Source organism: Electrona antarctica, assembly GCF_951216825.1.
Source record: "Electrona antarctica genome assembly, chromosome: 6".
NCBI lineage: Eukaryota > Metazoa > Chordata > Actinopteri > Myctophiformes > Myctophidae > Electrona > Electrona antarctica.
The window spans coordinates 14,673,716-14,692,198 of record NC_136811.1 but is presented as its reverse complement, the minus strand read 5'-3'; the positions used below and the strand labels follow the sequence as shown (position 1 = coordinate 14,692,198).

The 18,483-nt window shown below is 43.5% G+C and overlaps 1 protein-coding gene across 3 annotated transcripts; it reads right to left on the bottom strand.

Moving 5' to 3' along the window:
- Window positions 1-1,406: 1,406 nt before the first annotated feature.
- cops7a (COP9 constitutive photomorphogenic homolog subunit 7A) lies at window positions 1,407-17,688 on the bottom strand. 3 transcript variants are annotated; one of them, XR_013790183.1, is made up of 9 exons: window positions 17,552-17,688; window positions 11,307-11,429; window positions 9,316-9,391; window positions 8,468-8,556; window positions 6,886-7,088; window positions 5,745-5,850; window positions 5,329-5,498; window positions 2,193-2,345; window positions 1,407-2,074 (listed from the first exon to the last, which is right to left on the bottom strand). XR_013790183.1 is itself a non-coding variant. In XM_079503145.1 (8 exons), the coding sequence occupies exons 2-8, from the start codon at window positions 11,427-11,429 to the stop codon at window positions 2,035-2,037; spliced, it is 807 nt and encodes a 268-aa protein (XP_079359271.1). In that variant the 5' UTR covers window positions 17,552-17,688; the 3' UTR covers window positions 1,407-2,034. The 3 variants fall into 3 exon arrangements, 2 of the variants coding, with proteins under 2 accessions (XP_079359271.1, XP_079359272.1); XM_079503145.1 differs by lacking the exon at window positions 2,193-2,345; XM_079503146.1 differs by lacking the exon at window positions 2,193-2,345 and having other exon boundaries at window positions 11,307-11,437; window positions 17,553-17,665.
- Between the last annotated feature and the right edge of the window lie 795 nt (window positions 17,689-18,483).

Here is an 18,483-nt window from a genome sequence, read left to right as displayed (position 1 = left end):
GGCATTTTACTAATCAATTAAAGTAATTGATTGGCTGGACTCCACTCTTAAAGTTTTAACGACTGCCTGGTTATGAGGCGCAAACCAGTTGACGCTGCAGCTCCGATCTATAAACCATCACAGATGAGAGTGGCAAACGACGCATAAACTGGGAATACCACACACACACACACACACACCTCTCCCAGCACACCTTCTCTGTCTGTGTCAAACACTCATGAGGTGTACATCTGCTCGAACTCACAGGTCACATGTGCTGACAACGGGGCAATCTGTGAAGCACTAAAGCTCAGTCACACCGACTGAAATTAACACTTCTATTTATAGACAGAGGAAGAGGGAGACGAATGATGAGGGGGGGATAAAGAGGTAGGGGCAAGAGGCTAGGGAGGTGGGGTTGGACGTGGAGGAGGAGGGGATAAGGAGGTAGGGGCAAGCGGATAGGGAGGTGGGGTTGGACGTGGAGGAGGGGGGGATAAGGAGGTAGGGGCAAGCGGATAGGGAGGTGGGGTTGGACGTGGAGGAGGGGGGGATAAAGAGGTAGGGGCAAGAGGATAGGGAGGTGGGGTTGGACGTGGAGGAGTGAGGGTAAAGAGGTATGGGTAAGAGGATAGGGAGGTGGGGTTGGACGTGGAGGAGGGGGGGATAAAGAGGTAGGGGCAAGAGGATAGGGAGGTGGGGTTGGACGTGGAGGAGGGGGGGATAAAGAGGTAGGGGCAAGAGGATAGGGAGGTGGGGTTGGACGTGGAGGAGGGGGGGATAAAGAGGTAGGGGCAAGCGGATAGGGAGGTGGGGTTGGACGTGGAGGAGGGAGAGTGTAAGAGGCTCATAATTTCCCCGTCTCTGGCCTTGTCTTTACCGGTGAGCTAATTGCCACCATTAATGTCATCCAGGATAGATGCAGACGGGGGAGAGAGGGTAGTGACACAGAACAGACACAGCAGAGCGGAGGATGGAGAGATAGATGGAGGATGGAGAGATAGATGGGGGGGCAGGCAAGACCGCGGCAATTTGGAGCGCATGATGAAGGGACGAGGGAGGGTGCCAGTTGTGTCCTTGTAAATCAGCCAATTTATGCCATTTGTCGTACGACTAAGTAGTATATAGGGCTTAAGTGATTAACATCGAAGGAGAAGCTCTGGCCAAAACATACCGATATGAAAAATCAATGCGCTGCCATGTGTGAGTGCTTGTGTGTGTGTGCGTAATGTGTAACCATGCCGCTTGAACACAGGGGAAGTCTGGGCTCTATAATACATTAGTCTCTTTGGGGACGTGCCCTAATTAATGGCTTGACCTCCTAACGGATAGCCCCCCCGCCCAGAGTTAACATTTAGCAGCGCACCCTCCAGAGATGCACTTTGAGGTGCGCTTAATAGAAAAATATGAAGCCAGTGACAGAGCCATTAAGTACAGGGGCTTTATTTCACATCCTGGGTTTTTATACACATCTCACCTCAGCAAAGAGAATGAAGAAGAAAAGAAAAAAGAAAAATATTACAACTGAACAAGTATTCACACTGAAGAGAAAGAAAGCATCCTTTAAAATTATTCCGATACAAACATACGCATCAAAAACATCCACCCGCTGCTAATTTTAATGTCTCCTGGTCAAAGACTATAGTGATTCTCCAGATGACAGTGGTTGTGGAGCTGTTCTACTCGTCTCGCCATTCTGTGTACACATTGGAAAGGCTATTTTTGAATGTATACTATGAACAGGTTATGGACAAGTGCGTGAGTCCACTGTGTGCGTGCATGTGTTTGTGTGCGTGCGTGCGTATCCATCTGATTGAGATAAAGAGTGAGTTAGACAGGGAGGGAGGTAATGACTAGTAAGTTCCCGGAGAAGTGTCCCTTGTCCTTTTTGCACATGTGGGGTGTGTGCGTCTGAACATTGGTCACATTAATCAGTTTTTCTCTTTAATGCGTCCATCCATTAGGATGACGGTGGTCTGTCCGTTAATTGGTGAGTGAGTGTGTCCGGTCCACCAGTGGACTCATCTCTGGGTCTCGCTTTAAAAAAAAAAATCTTCAGTTGGACTTGGACCAGATCTTCCCACTGCCGCGCAGCCTGGACGGGGCGGAAAACCACAGAAAAGACACGCATAGTTTAGCGAAAAAGGAAATGACTGCGTTTGTTTACTTAAGATCATTACAAGAGCCATGTTCTGCCAACAGTTTGTTTTCACCTTGTTACTAAAGGCACTTAAAGTGGGGTTTAATTTGGGGACGGGGTACAGTAGAGTGAGCAGAGGCGGATGTGGGACGGGGTAGAGTGGGAGATACGTCTTCCAGACCACAACAGAAGATGTTGTCCTGCAGAGGCGTCATTTCAGAAAAAACTAGAGGGGTGGCAAAACAAAAACAAAAATAAAAAGTGACGCAGCAGGCTACATTTATCATAGCACATAAGACAACAAAGTGTCTTTATAACACCGTATATAAAAACATCTTCAAACGTATTCTGTATTACCAACATGACATTGACATGGGGTGATGATAGCATACAAGATAGTTCAATCTAAACCTGCTATGAGGCAATGCCACCAACATATCCTAAGGCGAGATTAGTTGCAGAACATTTCCATATAGAACGTGCATATAGTAGAGCACTGAACAACATACTGTACTGTAGGCTACTGTATAATATACAGCTGCACTACACACAAGACACGGCCACACACAGCACATCCAATATAAAAGTACACACGAGTAAACACACTTCTATAAAAAGATTGTGCCGAGCGTTGCTATTTTCAATGTCGTATTAACCAGAACAAGGTTAAACCTAGAGTATGTGTGCTACACGGATAGCACCGCGGCCTAAACCGTCACACAAAATGTCCACTTCTAATCCAGGGGTTTTCAACGTTTTTTTGGCTGGGCGCCATGTCTCACAACCCCCGCCCCCCTAGAGTGGGGAATCCATTCATAATTATAGAAAAAATCATCATAAATAAATACCTAAACCAGATATAATCATTAAGGAAAGTTTATATGTGTACTATGTAAACTCTTAATTTCCATTTCCCAGCGTTTCAGTTGCAATCATTTGGTGACCCCCAGGTTGAGTTGTGCAGCTCAAACTGACTGGAGAAAGTTTGCCACAAATGTACCACTCTTTAAAGAAATTAACCAGCTGCCAATCAGGTTTCGACAGGTCCCGATTGGACGATGGAGGTGGCATTGAAGAAACTCAATACATTAACATTTGTGTTTTCAGGATGACATCCATGCATAATGAGTTGGCGGTGATGATTACAACTCTTCCTTTTTTATCAGTCTGACAGAGACGCACTTTCTCCAGTCAGTTGGCGCTGTGCAACACGTGGACTAGGACGACGTTTTGTGTTATGGTTTAGGCTGAGATGCCATGTTTTTTTATCCTTACAGAATATATACTGTAAGAACATTCAGGTATGGGATACAACTAGGTTCAGGTATGGGATACATACAACTAGGTTCAGGTATGGGATACAACTAGGTTCAGGTATGGGATACAACTAGGTTCTCTACAGTCTACACCTAGCCCGATCGATCCTTCAGTGCCATTAGGTCTGGTGGGATCTGTACACCATCCTGGTAATTGCAACACCATTACCCTCCCTGAGTCTCACAGTAATGATGTCACCAGTGTGCCCTGGTTGTTCTTTGACATCACTCTCTTATAAAAAGAAAAAAAAGAATGTCAACTAACTGACCGTATTGATTACATTTACAACGTTGTAATCTAGATCAAAAGACCTTGGACTACTCGGTTCACAACCTGCCTACCTATGACATCACCAATGGGGATTGCTAATAGAAACTACAGCCTTTCTTTTTTCTGGAAAGTAGGCATGCTGAAATAGAGGCCGTCGTTATTGCATCTCTTAAATCTTGTTTGAAATGGCCAAACCCCAATGAGGTCATTGGTAGGCAGTTTTCGGAACTGTCCACAGCCTACCTCTAAGACGGAGTGAGTAGACACTACTATACACAGAAATGGCACCATCTTATGATGACTGTGTGTGTGTGTGTGTGTGTGTGTGTGTGTGTAAGAACAGATTATATACAATGGTAGAAAATGGTTGACGTGCTCCTTCAAGGCAAGCTATAATGAATGTTATCATCATTCTCGGATGCCTCAAGTGTTTACTTATTACGGGAATTAAAAGGCCTGTGTGCTCTCTTATCGACAACACAGTCCTAAAGTCAGCAGTTTCTACGCAAGTGACGAGGACAACAAAAGCCAAACAACTTGACAGTCAAATCATTTAATTGAATCACCACCAGAATGGGAAACCATTCTTTTAAGGTAAAACGCAAGTTCGTTTGTGTATCCAGTGACATCCAGGACAGATGTTGAAATTCACGCATTGGTAATTGGCGCTGGATGAAAATGTAATGGAGCGAGATCGACCCGGATAGCGGAGGTTACTGTACCACTGGAAAGCACGCAGTGTCTCATAACCCATTCTGGGCGGGAACCCCTTTTGGTGTTTTAAACATCATGTTATAATTTAGCTATTGAAAAATAGCAGATCTACAAGCTCATAGCGCGCAACCGAGTGGCGCGCTATGAGCTTGAAGGTCTGCTATTTTTGAAAAATCGTTAAAATGTGCCTCAAATCTTTCAGAAAATTGTCATGATTTAGAAAACCTTTTTTTTTTTTTTTTTCGATGACAGGCTTGAATGGGATAATGAAGCGACGCTATGCGGACTCACGCCTGCATAAACCACTTATGGTCGGCAGCTGGCTTTTTAATGTTTATTTGTGGTTGAATTGACATTGCACTCCAAGAGCACATCAAACTAAATGGCTCTAATTCGGTGTCTAGGCCCCCGGTCTTTATCGAGCTGTCACTGTTGATTCATGTTGTTTTTGGTTTTCATTTTTCAATTCGGAGGACACGTACTGTAGGAATAATGAGAAGTGTCTGGCCTCAGACTTCCACAGGAAAAAATCTGATTTAGTACCGAAGTGACATTATGCAATGAACCGCCGACACAACAGGTAGTTTGACCAGGGCCAAGGTCAAAGATGCTTTCTAAATCGTGCTGCTAAAGTTTAATTTATACAGTTCGTCACAGAACTGCTGTTCAAGCTAGCAATGCATCATGACATTTTTATTGGTTTGCACAGGCAGCATACAGAACATTGTAGACTAGGCGTTTTGGCACAATACTTGCTTTAGCGTCATACAGTGGAAAATGGAAACACTTTCCCTTCCATAAAGAACTTTTCTAGAACATGCACCCAGTAAAAAATAAAAATAAAAAATAAATCACAAGAAACTCGAGTAGCGCTCACATCCTCTTTACGTTATATTCACACCACCTACCCTTTGACCTTTGAACTCTTTTTGCCTGGTTGTCTTGGTTCCTGAGAGGAGGCGGGGTCCCGTGGCTCTGCTGGCTGGTCTGCATCCTGATTGGACGCAGCACCGGCGGGGGCGGGCCCGGAAGACGGCGAGGCCGAGCTGGCCTTTAACGTTTTCTGTAGATTAGAAACCTGAGGGAGAAGAGAACGAGGGACATGATGCTTTATTACGGTTTGCCCTCAAACCATTAGCAGAGGAGAGAGAGAGAAAAAAAAGAGGCAATTTCAAGTTGGGAAGAAAAGTGAAATACCATGTGTAGCTTGGGGCGAGAAGAAAAAAGAAAAAAGAATGATCAGGAGAGAGAGAGAAGAGGGGAAAATCTTAGCACTATATCAAGTATTTCCTCTGGGGGGGTGATGTTGAAGACAGGAACTGACCTCTGTCTCAACCTGGACCTTGACCTTCAGCTGGCTCTCTCTGTACGAGTTTGCTCTGGAAACCTGCTCCTCAATGCCACACAGCACCGCCTCACACCCCGTACACCTGAGATGGTGGAGGGGGGGGGGGGGGGGATGGAGAGAAAGACAGATGCTAATCGTGCGTCATAATAGGAGCAAATTGGGTGAACGGTCTGTGAAAGTAGCAGGTGTAGAATTTGCTATTAGTTCAGCTATTTGACGTACAACGACGTATATACGGTTGAAGCGATAAACACGATGGCCGTTCATGTACAGTCAGTAGGTTCAGTGAGTTATCGTTGTCAAGTTCTTCAACTGTTGGCTGCAAGTAATATCAAAGCCATTCCATTGTGCTTTTGTATACCCATATCATCCTACAATAGCCTTTCACTTGTTGTATTCTTAAGATATGAAAATAAGCCTACTTAGCGCTTGGAATTATGCTCTTACATTGCTCCCAAGTCCGTATTACACTGCCAGGGCTGCAGCTCAAGGAATAGGGCTATAAATATCATACTGTAGATGCCATAAGAATACATTAATACAAATTTTAAGGCTTTAGTGTCTAAATCAGTCTCTGTAGTAGGATGATATGGGTATATAAAACCACAGTTAAAATGGCTTTGATATTGCCTGCAGCAAACCGCTCACACCTCAAGAAGCTGACAAAGATAACACTCTCTCGGAAAATAATCTATACCTCTTACATAAATAAACGTGATATTAAGCCTATTCATTTACACATTCACACGGTTGGAAGTTTCTTGCCAGCTGTCCTTCCAGCATTTGGTATTTGCCCAACTGTGTTGCTTTTAGCCTAGATTATGCATTTGAATTTTGTAATTTGTCTAATATTATAGTTTGCTGTTACAGTTGGTTTCGTTTGGGAAATATTCCACTCTGCTGACAGCAGATTTGTCCGTGTTTGCGATTGGTAATATGCTACCAAACATCGCCCCTTTTATGTAAACCTCTAATCCTGGGTACATTGAACATAGTACAGTACATGCACCCAGTTCCTCTCCCTTACACACACACAGGTTCCTGACCAATCGTGTTGACTACACAAGCCTTTGTATACAAAATGTTGGTCTATGCACGCACACACACACACACTGACCACTCCTGCAGTGTGTTGACTATGCTGGGTAGCTCATTGGGGCCTAGGTCTCTGCCCACGCTGCAGTCCACCTCCACCTGCTGGTTGCGCTGGTCCAACTTGCCCTGGATGATGTCGCAGTACACAGCGTCAATCAGCAGGTCCTCCAGCTCGCGCACGTTCTTCAGCTCCAACTGCTGCAGCAGCAGAGAGTAAGGCAGGCACTGGAAACACGGGGAAGCACAAGTGAGCGAGTGTGTACACACACACACACACACACACACACACACACACACACACACGCACGTACGCACCAACAGAAGAGCGGGCACATAGAGCGGGCGTTCGCATACTACACAAAAAGTTACACGATTAGGCTATAATCTCCATTCGCTCTTTATTGCCTCGGTAAACAGGCAGAGAATTCGATTATATTCCGAGGGGTCCTCGGGAAAATGACAAAACTGTTGCAGTGAAATTGCTCATTTGCCTAAATGTCACCGTGAAAGACAGAGAGAGAGAGAGAGAGATAGAGAGAGACATTGCTTTGGCAAAGTAAACGTATGTTTGAATTGAGAGTGAGTGAGCCGAAGAGAAAAAGGGCCGAAAGGGATGGGTATGGTAGGATAGACTTTGAAATGTAATAAGCTCTTATTGGGGCAATTAAGGAATACGAGTCTACATGCATGGAAATGTAAAGATGTAGAGATGTTCAGAACAAAACAGAGGACAGGAAGGGCGGAGGCAGGCCGCCGGTGGAGAGGCTAGATTAAAGGTGATGCAAGGAGACGGAGCTGGAGAGAATAAATGAATCAATTATTAAAGCGAGGAGGAGAAGAGCAGCGGGGCGAGAGAAGAGAGGGAATGCAGGGAGGAGGACGAGAACAAAGACTTTTTCGGGGAGGAAAAAGCATGGCAAACGATCTGAGTGTTTGAACACAGGATGGAATAGGTGCCGATAACGAGGAGATCTGAGCAAGGACGCACGAGAGGAAGTAAGGCGCGTGCTGGGTTCTTTTTTTCCCCCTCCAAGACACTGTTCTTGACAGGAAAGGTTAGTCCCGTCGCCATGGTTCCAATCAAGCCCATACCAAAATAGCAGAGAGTGCCGACATCATAAGCTTGAGCTCACAAGAATTCCTTTTTCCTTTAATTTGAACGGTAACACAAAAGCGGAGAATACAATGAAATCTGCTTCATAAGGCAACATACAGCAGTTTCCTGCATCATTAATAATAACGATGCCTTTCATTAGCCACATAGGGATTTGATGTGTGCTTCTGCTGGGAAAACATTTATTATTCTCTGACAACAAAAAAAAGAAAGAAAACGAAATAAAAAGCCCAAACGCAACATTCATACAAAAACGAGTTTAGATGAAGACGTATCGATTTTCTGTGAGAAACACTTCCCACTCAGACAAACAATTGAAGATATTAACTTACTATTTACACCTAGAGGCAGTTAGTTGGCTCACTCGTATATATGCTCCGAGTATTTTTAGTGTCTCAAGGACATTTTGACAAGGCTGCAGCGATGATTGAACCCCTTTCCCATTACAGAGGCCTGTCACTCAAACCGCCGGCCCAGCTCCCATGCCTACCTTGAGGTTGGATGCCAAGCTGATGATGGACAGGTGGCGAAGCTTGTTCCTCTGTGCAGGGGTCAACTCAGGAAGAGAGGCGGCCCGTTCTGGAGCAAGGAGAGAAGACAGTCAGAGGGAACGGGCTAGATGTTACGAGGTGTCGAGCTGTCATAGCGTGACCGCGGTAGTAGTACGGCGGCCGTCGCTTTGAGGGGATGACATTAAATAATGACGACACGCATGGGCGAGGGCGCCAGTGCATGCTGTCAGGGAGCATGGGGGCTCTCTAGTGACTAGCGGTGGCAGCAGGCCAGGAGGCAGCTCTGACAGCTCCTCTTGGGCTCTACTACTACTACGCTCAGTACGCTGTTTGAAAATTAATGTGCTGCCTGTTGGCGTGATTTTCTTTTGGGGGGGGGGGCTCTTTTTTTCCCCTCCAGGCTACCTTTTATTATTATTATTATTATCGCTATTATCAGCATACAGTTGGCTATAAATAATACCCCACCCCGAGTCCTGTTGAAGCTACATGATATATTATATCGAGGAGCGGTTTCACTGCAGTGAGATTAGTTTGTTGTCCTTCGGGGGTGCTGCCGCCTCGTTTCGGCTGTCAACCAATTGGGTGACAACTCATTGAGTTATGACCTTCCCACCCCCACCCACCCACCCACCCGTGATTGGGTCTGTAAAATTACCTGGCTGCGGTATCTCAGCAGATGCCTGCTTTTTGGTACCTCTGAGACAATGTGCCCCTGCCTGGCAGCCATAGAGAAACACGGCTAATAAATAAAAAATAAAGAAATGTTGTGGAGGTCCCCACACTATTACTTATTTACACTGTGCTGCTGCTGCCACTGACATACCTTTGTAGTCGCTATAGGTTCCATAAGCAAAGAGGTTGAGGAGCTGGTACACTGGGGCATGGGGACCCGTCTCCATCTGTGGTCCAGAGAGGAATGGGAGAAAAGAGGGCCGGGGACAGGGAAGGGAGGGATAGAGTGAGAGAGATGTGTGTGTTTGTGTGAAAGAGGGAGAGAGGGGGGAACGAGAAAGAGGGAGTGGGCAAAGAGAAGGGATGGGAGAGGGAGGGAGAGAATTACAGTCAGTGTCAGGTGCAGAAAGGATGGTTTTATCTTTTGACCACCGTGTTCGAGTCTGGTTGAGAGAACTTTAAAGGGACAGAAAGAGAGTGTATGTGTCTGTTCGAGTCTGGGAGAAAGTGTATCTGGGACACAAGGGATGTGATTATATACACATTATGTGTGGGGTAGGGGTTAACCAATTTTTTTTTCAGGGCCGATACCAATACTGATCACTAGTGATCAAAGAGAAATAACCGATAATACATTTTACAGTATAAAAAAAACCTAATAGTTTTTGATTTTAAGATTATTTTTGTTTGCCTTTTTGGCCTATATTTGGTAGTATACAGTAGACCGACTGAAATGGGGAGTGACACGCAATCGATAGATCATGAGGATCGGGACTCGAAGCCTAGATGACCGGTCCCCTATGTCAGCTGTCCAGGCAGACCAGGTTTTTTTTAATTGTGTGATGTGGCCAAAACCTTGCTTTGTTGAACATGAGAGCGCCTCAACAGCCATGCTATCTATTAGGAGGACTGGCTGAGAGTCCTGACTGTCACTTAATAATTGCTGGTCCACCTCCAGGTCAATCTACCTTAAAGGTGAATTCCATGCTAGAAGGCTTTCTTACCTTAATTATTTGTAGTTGTTACGTCCCCACCAAAGAGGTCCAGGTGTTATTTTGTGCAAAAGTGCATTATTGGCTATTTCCCCTACCATAAGCCCTCAATGGGGCAAATTAGCACAACACCCCAATGCCCCATTCAATTCAATTCAATGAATTGAGGGTTTATGGTAGTGGAAATAGCCAATGCGCTTTTGCACAAAATGACACCTGGACCTCTTTGGTGGGGACATAACTACAAATAAAGGTAAGAAAGCCTTCTAGCACCCATTTTTGGCGGGAACCCCTTTTGGTGTTAGCATTATGTTGTGCTTTAGCTATTGAAAAATAGCAGATCTACAAGCTCATAGCGCACCACCGAGTGGCGCGCTACGAGCTTGTAGGACTTCTATTTTTGAAAAATCGAAGAACCACTGACATAGAAACAGCTTTTTCAGAAAACTGTCAGGATGTAGAAGACATTTTTAGAATCTGATCTCAGGTCAAAATGGGTTAAGGCCAGGCTAGCTCATTAGACCGTTTGTTGTGACATTGTCTATTTGGGATTGTTTTGGGTTTAAACCAGATACAAACAGAGCCCATGGATATCATGTTTTCAAGAGTTGCACCAGTGAAGAGTCTCGAACCACAAAACTTAAATCATTCTCTCTCTCTCTCTCTCTCTCAAAGAGTGGTTGCTGTACGAGCGCATGCATCACTTTAAATTGACTTTGCAGATTTTATTTTTATTTGCAGATTCTAATAATTACACAACTGTTGAATATTACATCCAATAATAGAAGGTATGCCCGTGACATCATCATGAAACCCGGAACTTCGGAACTTATGCAGGAATGCCTACCGAGTGGCAAAAAACGACTTTCTATCCTTCACAGCCCATGCATCCAAACAGAAATCTGATTGCATTAACCAACGTTAAACAATGTTAAACTCAGTTTGCCATTCACTTTATGCATGCGTATACCCTCTATACACTGGACTGAAAATGGGTCAATCCCTAGTGTGTGAGAAACAGATCAGTGGTGTGCGAGAAAATGGAGAGTGCATGTGAGACTGTGTGTGGTAGTGTGGTGGGAGTAATAGCGAGTGTGTATGAGAAGGAGATTATGAATGTATGAGGGTGTGTGTGTGTGTGTTACTGCACCTCTCTGACATTGGGCAGCTCCAGGATGTCGGAGAAGACGTAGAGGCCTGGAGTCTCCAGCAGAGTGCTGACAGCCTGGGCCAGAGCCGGGCCAGACAGAGACAAGAGTTGCTCGCCCTCCATCTGACACCAGGGGGGTAAACAGAGGACAGAGAGAGATACACCATAACAGCTTAGATTGTATCAGCACTGTACGGCTAACCCACCAGAGGTTAGATTGATATTTTTACCAGCCTTATTCTCTACGGTACAACATTTCAAGTTTAAACTTGATTGGTTTACTTTAAACTTGGCATTTCAGTTTTCTTTTCACCATGTTAATTGTTGAGCTCGTCGAGAAAACATGTTGGTTTTCAATACGGTGGGGAAGAAATAACAGTTTTCAAATCAGAATCATCTTTATTGTCACAACATCAACAGTGGGTGAAATTAGTTTTTTTGTGCAAGCTCCATCGTGTTGATCGTTTCCAGGAAGAGAAAGCAAAGAAGAGGTGGGGGACAAGTGAAAAAAAAGAGACAAAATATCTACATATTTAAAGTACAGTACACATAGCATATGATTATCCGTCCAAACATTAGAGTAAGTTAGAGTGTAAAGGCTCATTCATAGTCTGGATTTTAGGTGGTGAGCTGACCACCGGAGCGGTGAGGTGACCACCGCTCCGGTGGTGAGCTGACCACCGGAGCTGAAATAATGTTGAGCGGTGGTGAGTAAAAACAGAGAGAAGGGCTGGGGCGGTGGTTTGCTCTTCACCGCGGCTTGTGACGTCATGTTGTAGTTCGGTGGTCACCTCACCACCGAAAATCCAGACTATGAATAACGCTTAAAGGACCACTTCACCACTTTTCAACATCTCTTCATAATCATAATCTCTTCACTAATGTTCATGATAAAACCATTTTTTCCTACTCAGTCTGTGTCTCATAGGAGGGCTTTGGGCAGTTCGGACACCCGTCCACCCGTCCACCAGTGACATCATTAGGCAGATTTTTTTTAAACAAGATTTGTTTTAAAATATATTTAGATTTGTATTATCGTGAGAACGATGGCTTCAACTTTTGCAATGCAACTTTTCAGGAAAAGAAAGCCTGCCGTTTCTATTAGCTTGGATTCACCATCGATGATGTCACTGGTGGACGGGTTTCTGAACTGCCCACAGCCTTCCTATGAGACACAGACTGAGTAGGAAAGAATTGTGGTGTTTTATCATGAACATTAGTGAGGACCAATTATATGAAGAGATGTTGAAAAGTGGTGAAGTTGTCCTTTAAGCCATTATGTCCAAGCAGAAGGTTGAAAATAATGGCTTTTGTGTTGATGGCCAGTCCGATTACTGTGGCAACTGAATCTGTGACCACCAGTGACCACACTTCCATTAGAGGCAGAAAGAGTACTATACTCAGTAGACCGGACATCAGAAGTGTATCATTATCATATTGGAGCCAACAGGAGACAGTATGGACTATGGACATACTACAGTAGGTCAGTGTTTTCTTATCTCCTACAATACCATTTTTACCACAAATAAACACACAATTTAAGTATTTAAATGTATTTACATTTCAGTAATTAAGTAGCCAATTCACCTTTATCCCGCTTCTTTTTCCGTTTCACCTTTTAACCCATTTTGGGCGGGAACCCCTTTTGGTGTTAGCATTATGTTATGCTTTAGCTATTGAAAAATAGCAGATCTACAAGCTCATAGCGCGCCACCGAGTGGCGCGCTACGAGCTCGTAGGTCTGCTATTTTTGAAAAATCGAAGAACGACTGACATAGAAACATAGCTTTTTCAGAAAACTGTCAGGATGTAGAAGACATTTTTAGAATCTGATCTCAGGTCAAAATGGGTTAATGTTTTATTGTATTTTAACATTTTCTTAAAATGAGAGATTCCATGAAATGCCATTCTACAATCCAACAACTCCTCAATTGAGTAGTATATTGATTTACTGGGACAGCACTGACATGTGTGAGTAATAACTTTTTCATGCTTGCCAAGCCACTGAACAACCACTAATGCCCTGCAGAGAAGGACAGTGGAAAAGGAGCCCAAGGCCAGACCGTCGCTTAGACAGCACTAAAACACATATTGTAGAAGTCAGTTAATGCACCAGAGAAACATTAAGAGCCACTCAAACTCTTTCCATTATACACATTTTAACCTTAACATTGCCCTGATGTCTACTAAATTAAAGTTTACGTACTAGTGTCAAATGTAGTGGATGCCAGACAATTAAATCCTAAATGCCAAGATCTTTTTCTTTTTACCTTCAAATATATAGAAAGTCACAAGAAACCCTAAACTGGAATATGCACATTATGCTTGGTTCTATTAGTACACATGGATTAATGCAATATCAAATAAAATGTTTGGATGATCCAGTCCTAATGTGCAATTTGTGAAACAGTATGACACACTGGCAGTGTGTTTGCTAAACAATTAACACAATATGTACAATTATGATGTTGTTCTACATACCAGGTGAAAAGAAATCACAGATTGAGGCTTCAACCTTTGCTTTTACGAAATATCCGATACTAATAACCCACTACCCGCCAGGATTAATTAATTCATTCCCCCGTTCAACCCTTATTTTGAAGAGGCAAAAATCAAAATTATGCTAATTCACACAAAGGCGGGTAGTGGGTTAAGATATTATGGGAGATGCTTCTGAACATAATATTGCTTAAACTGCTCTAATCTTAAAATAATAAAAGTAGATAGCCTATCTACAAGCTCTCAATGCATCACAGACGCATTGAGAGCTTGTAAATCAGCTATGTTCAGTGTGCAACATGATTCCATCGCAGACATGCTGGCTCATATGGAATCCAAATTACTCAAATCAGTCGTGACGACTGAGAACTTTAATCCACGAGTACAAATAGGCCTATAAATTGAATCTATAGGAATTATATACATAGTAATTAATTTGGAATAAATCCAACATTGCCATATCATCTAATAATTAGTGAAAGTTTTAAATTTGACAGCCGAATTGTTAAAGTGCATAGTACCACATCACATAGGCTCCACGGTGTGCAACACCTATGCTGTAGACGCTATCATTTTTTGGGGGGGGAGGCAGTTGTGGGATTTTGGGGGTTAGTAGTACCGCTCAAGGAAATGACGTTGACGCTTTGCAAATCTGTTTACATCTCCGTGAATGAAACAAGTGTTGTGATTGGTCGAAAAAATATCGTATCCGGGGAAAATACATCCGGCGGATGTTCCGGCCCGACACTTCCGCCGATAGCGTCTCTGCCTTAGGTTGTGACCAGGCCTTTCTCTTGGCAGATGAGTAAGCCTGGGACCGAGGCTACATGGGCTCTGATGATGCTTCACAGGCAGCCAGTCCCCGGCGGACCATTTGCTTCATGTCACACCCTTATTCTCCCACCTCGTTTCCTGTCTAATCTCCTGACCGTACTACCAATGAAAGCAATAATATAAATAAATATAGCTTAAACAAGAAAGTTGGCTTGTAGAAGAATATTATGCAAGAGTTATCTAGACTTACTCCATGAATAGGTCACAAATAACAAGCAGCTCCAGTATACACACACCATTCTGAAAAATACACAAGGATGGTACAGCCATCTCTCTATTTGTATCTAACGAGCCTCAAAATGTTGTCAGTGTGAGGATGATTTCTTCTGTTTACTGAACTATTATGCTGACCTCTCTTGCACTTGGCTCACTCTTTGGTAAACCTTAAGTATAAGAGTGCATACTTTTCTAGGCCCCTGTGAGCTTGAGCACAGCCCGAGATCCAGGGGTTGGTTGTTGTTCAGGGGCATCCTGGCTTTTGCAGCCCAGACAACTTTGTTACAGCTTTGTTATGTTCCTTGTTTCAAAGAGCGCTATACAAATAAACGTTATTATCATATTGTCATATTAGACAACATATGCCCATAGGATTATTAAAGACTGCACCATTCCAACCCTGAACCGTTTCAGATGCTACAGTACTATCTGCCAAGCAAGCGCTACAGCAGCCTCAAGCCTCGGAAAAGCAGGCTCAAGCCATCTTTTTCCTTCGGCAACCAGGCTTATGAACAATGGACACCAACAGTCTCTGCCTGTCACAAACACACACAGTGCAAGCATGTAGGCTTGGTTTACAAGATCCACTACACCACTGCACTAAGATACCCATTACCTGTCAAAATACTTCCTTAATGTGACAATGTCAATGAAGTCCACAATCACAACACCAGAGGGAGGTTCAACGAACGACGTGTAACCCTGATTCGGCTCAAACAAGGGTAGGGATTAAATTAATTTCGCTCCTATGCCACTAAAATGTGGAACTCCCTACCAACAGCCATTAAGACATGTGAATCCCTAGACTCCTTCAAAACCACTCTCAAAGAGCACTTACGGATGGCTGCAATTCGAAACTGGCCCCTGTAAAAAAGTCCATACTGTACATGTGTTTCCTTTTTACTTTCTTTTTTTTGTAATGTTTTTTTTTTGTGGCTTTCGCCTTTATTTTATATTTTTTATGGAGGGACAGACAGGAAATGGAGAGAGAGAGATGGGGGGAAGACATGCAGTAAAGGCCGTCGGGATCGGGAGTCGAACCCGCGGCACACTGCCAGACTGGATTACCAGCCAAGGTGCCTGGACCACTGAGCCATGGCCCAGACCTTTTTACTTTCTTTAACTGAAGAGTATATTTGTACGCAGAGAAGTGTATATTTGTACGTCTTTAAATGTTTTGATGTCTTAGTGCTTTTTCTGGTTTTATCCTCATAGCAGTTTTTATATTGACCTGTACGTTTGTTGAAATGTACCCAGTCTACATACTGTGATCAATCAGAGACATAACGGGCCTTCATGGTCGGCTGCCATTAACAGCCTGTAGTAACACTCAAACTGCTCAAACAGCGGACTGGAAACACTGTGGTTACACTGGGGCAGTCACCTGAATGGCTGAGAAAACCTTTCCCTTATTTAATATCATCCTGGAACTGGAAGACACCGACCCCATTAAGGAGGAAATGCATGACTGGCTGAGAATCATAACAACATTATGCAAAGAGTGGTAGTTGTTTAGTGAGGAGGAAAATATGCCATCCAAGTCAGTAATCAAATACAGAATCTGGAATCCTTACCTTGTGGGTGTGATCATGTGATGCTGTTAGTTTTACATTGTCCCAAACTCACAATGAGTACATTGCTTGTCTAATTTCATGATTTACTATTATCAATTAAATTATTAAATACCGGTAATACTGAGAGACAGTTGAAAGTGTGAATGCCAGTGCATAACATAGTGTCATATTGATAAACAAAAATGTCATATGGTGTAAGAGGGTAAAAGAGCAGTACTACAATATCATGTAACCTAAGTCTCCAGAAATGAATTATTGCGAATTGTGCAGGTGATATATATATATATATATATATATATATAGCTATTTATTATGATATAAATATACAAACAGTACAGGTGTACTGTACTGTGTAACTATGTAAATAATAGAGTTGCAAATTTATACTCAATAATCCTTATTCCACCACGAATCAGCATGTAACAATGTGAAAAGTCATTATTCTGCAGGCAGAAACTCTACCATTAAATGTGGAGTTTAATAGTATATTATTCATATAGCTCTGTCTGTGCCACCAGAGCAATCTTGAAAGAGCATTTGTGGCAGGATTCCAAGACAGTCATTTCATTTTCATAAGCTAATGTGTGAAGTTTGATAAATAAAAACAGACCATTGCAATAAGTGGTCACAGATGGTCAAGTAGAGCACAGAGAACGTTGAAGTCAAATTAAATGGGACGTGTACGGGTGTATGTATGACTCGGTGAGTGTTGCTGAGCCAAATACATTCCCTGCCCGGCGTTTACGTGCCAGTAGTAGTAGTAGTACTAGTTACTAGGAAATATCTTTTGGCAAACGTTGCTCAAATAAACGACTTCAACAGAACATAAAAAGGCATGTACCAGCAAAAGGCAGAGCGCGGTAACAAATCCACATTCACAGAAAACAGTTTAGTCGTGCATATATTAATGTGTCATGCACGCTACCTATTAGCCCGGTGGCTAACAAGTACCGCAAAGGCTTGAGCCAAAATGCTGGGCCTCTTCTCACGTTAAGCTTTTCTAGCGATAATATTCACAACGCTGTATTGTATAAACGACCGTTGATAGTGGCTCGGATGCACATTTTATTCAAAAGAACACATATAATGCAGAGAGGACGATAAACATCTTTTTTTTTTTACCTTATTCTGTCTGTTTGTGGTTGATAGCCTCTATCTCGGTTCCGCTGTCACGACGGTCACAGCACGTTTGACAACAACAACAGAGCGTGCTCTCTGATTGGACTAAAGTGGAATGGGGGCGGGGTGCGTTAGCTGCCAGTCAGGGGAATACTGCTAATAGTGCCTCCCTGCGGTGATGTCATCTACTGCAGGTGTTCTCAACCTGGGGGTCGCGACCCCTGGGGGGTGTCCCGAAATTATTTTGGGGGGTCCCCAAATTATTTAAAAAAAAACTAGATGCAACTGAATCGCTGGAAAATGGAAATGTATAGCTTACATAGTACACACTACAGTGCATGCATAAACTTTCCTTAATGATTATATCTGGTTTCAGTATTTATTGTCTCCACCAGGCCGAAGGAGTATGTTTTGCACACCGTCCGTCCGTGTGTGCGTGCGTGCGTGCGTGCGTGTGTGCGTGCGTGCGTGCGTGCGTGCGTCCGTCCGTCCGTCCGTCAACTAATCTCCGTCACCGTTAACCCGCGGTCATGCCAAATTTTGCGCGCACACACACACACACACACACACACACACACACACACACACACACACACACACAGCATGTTACAGCTCCACCAGGAGGCCGACTTTTGTAAAACACATTTTTTGATATTACTCCTCCAGATTCTGTCCAAAAATCACGCAACGTTACACAGTATCTCTATATTCATGTGTTCAAGACGGATCTGTCCGATATTTCATATTCCATCCTAATTGGCTAACATTGTCTTTCAAAGAACCTTCGGGGAGAAGGTTCAGTGTGGCAGCCCCCACCCTGTGGAACTCTCTTCCAATAGAGACTCGCCATGCTCCAACACTGGATTCTTTTAAGGCTGCCTTGAAAAGACACTTATTCTCTCAGGCTTATGGCATATAGTTTTTGATTGTTGTTG

Excerpts from the sequence above, each read along its gene's own strand:
- cops7a (XM_079503145.1), bottom strand. The coding sequence starts at position 11,429 with ATGGAGGGCGAGCAACTCTTGTCTCTGTCTGGCCCGGCTCTGGCCCAG. Across the intron at positions 5,499-5,744 it reads AGGTCCAGGTTGAGACAGAG|GTTTCTAATCTACAGAAAAC; the intron begins GTCAGTTCCTGT and ends CTTCTCCCTCAG. Across the intron at positions 2,075-5,328 it reads AAGAGTTCAAAGGTCAAAGG|GCTGCGCGGCAGTGGGAAGA; the intron begins GTAGGTGGTGTG and ends CGCCCCGTCCAG.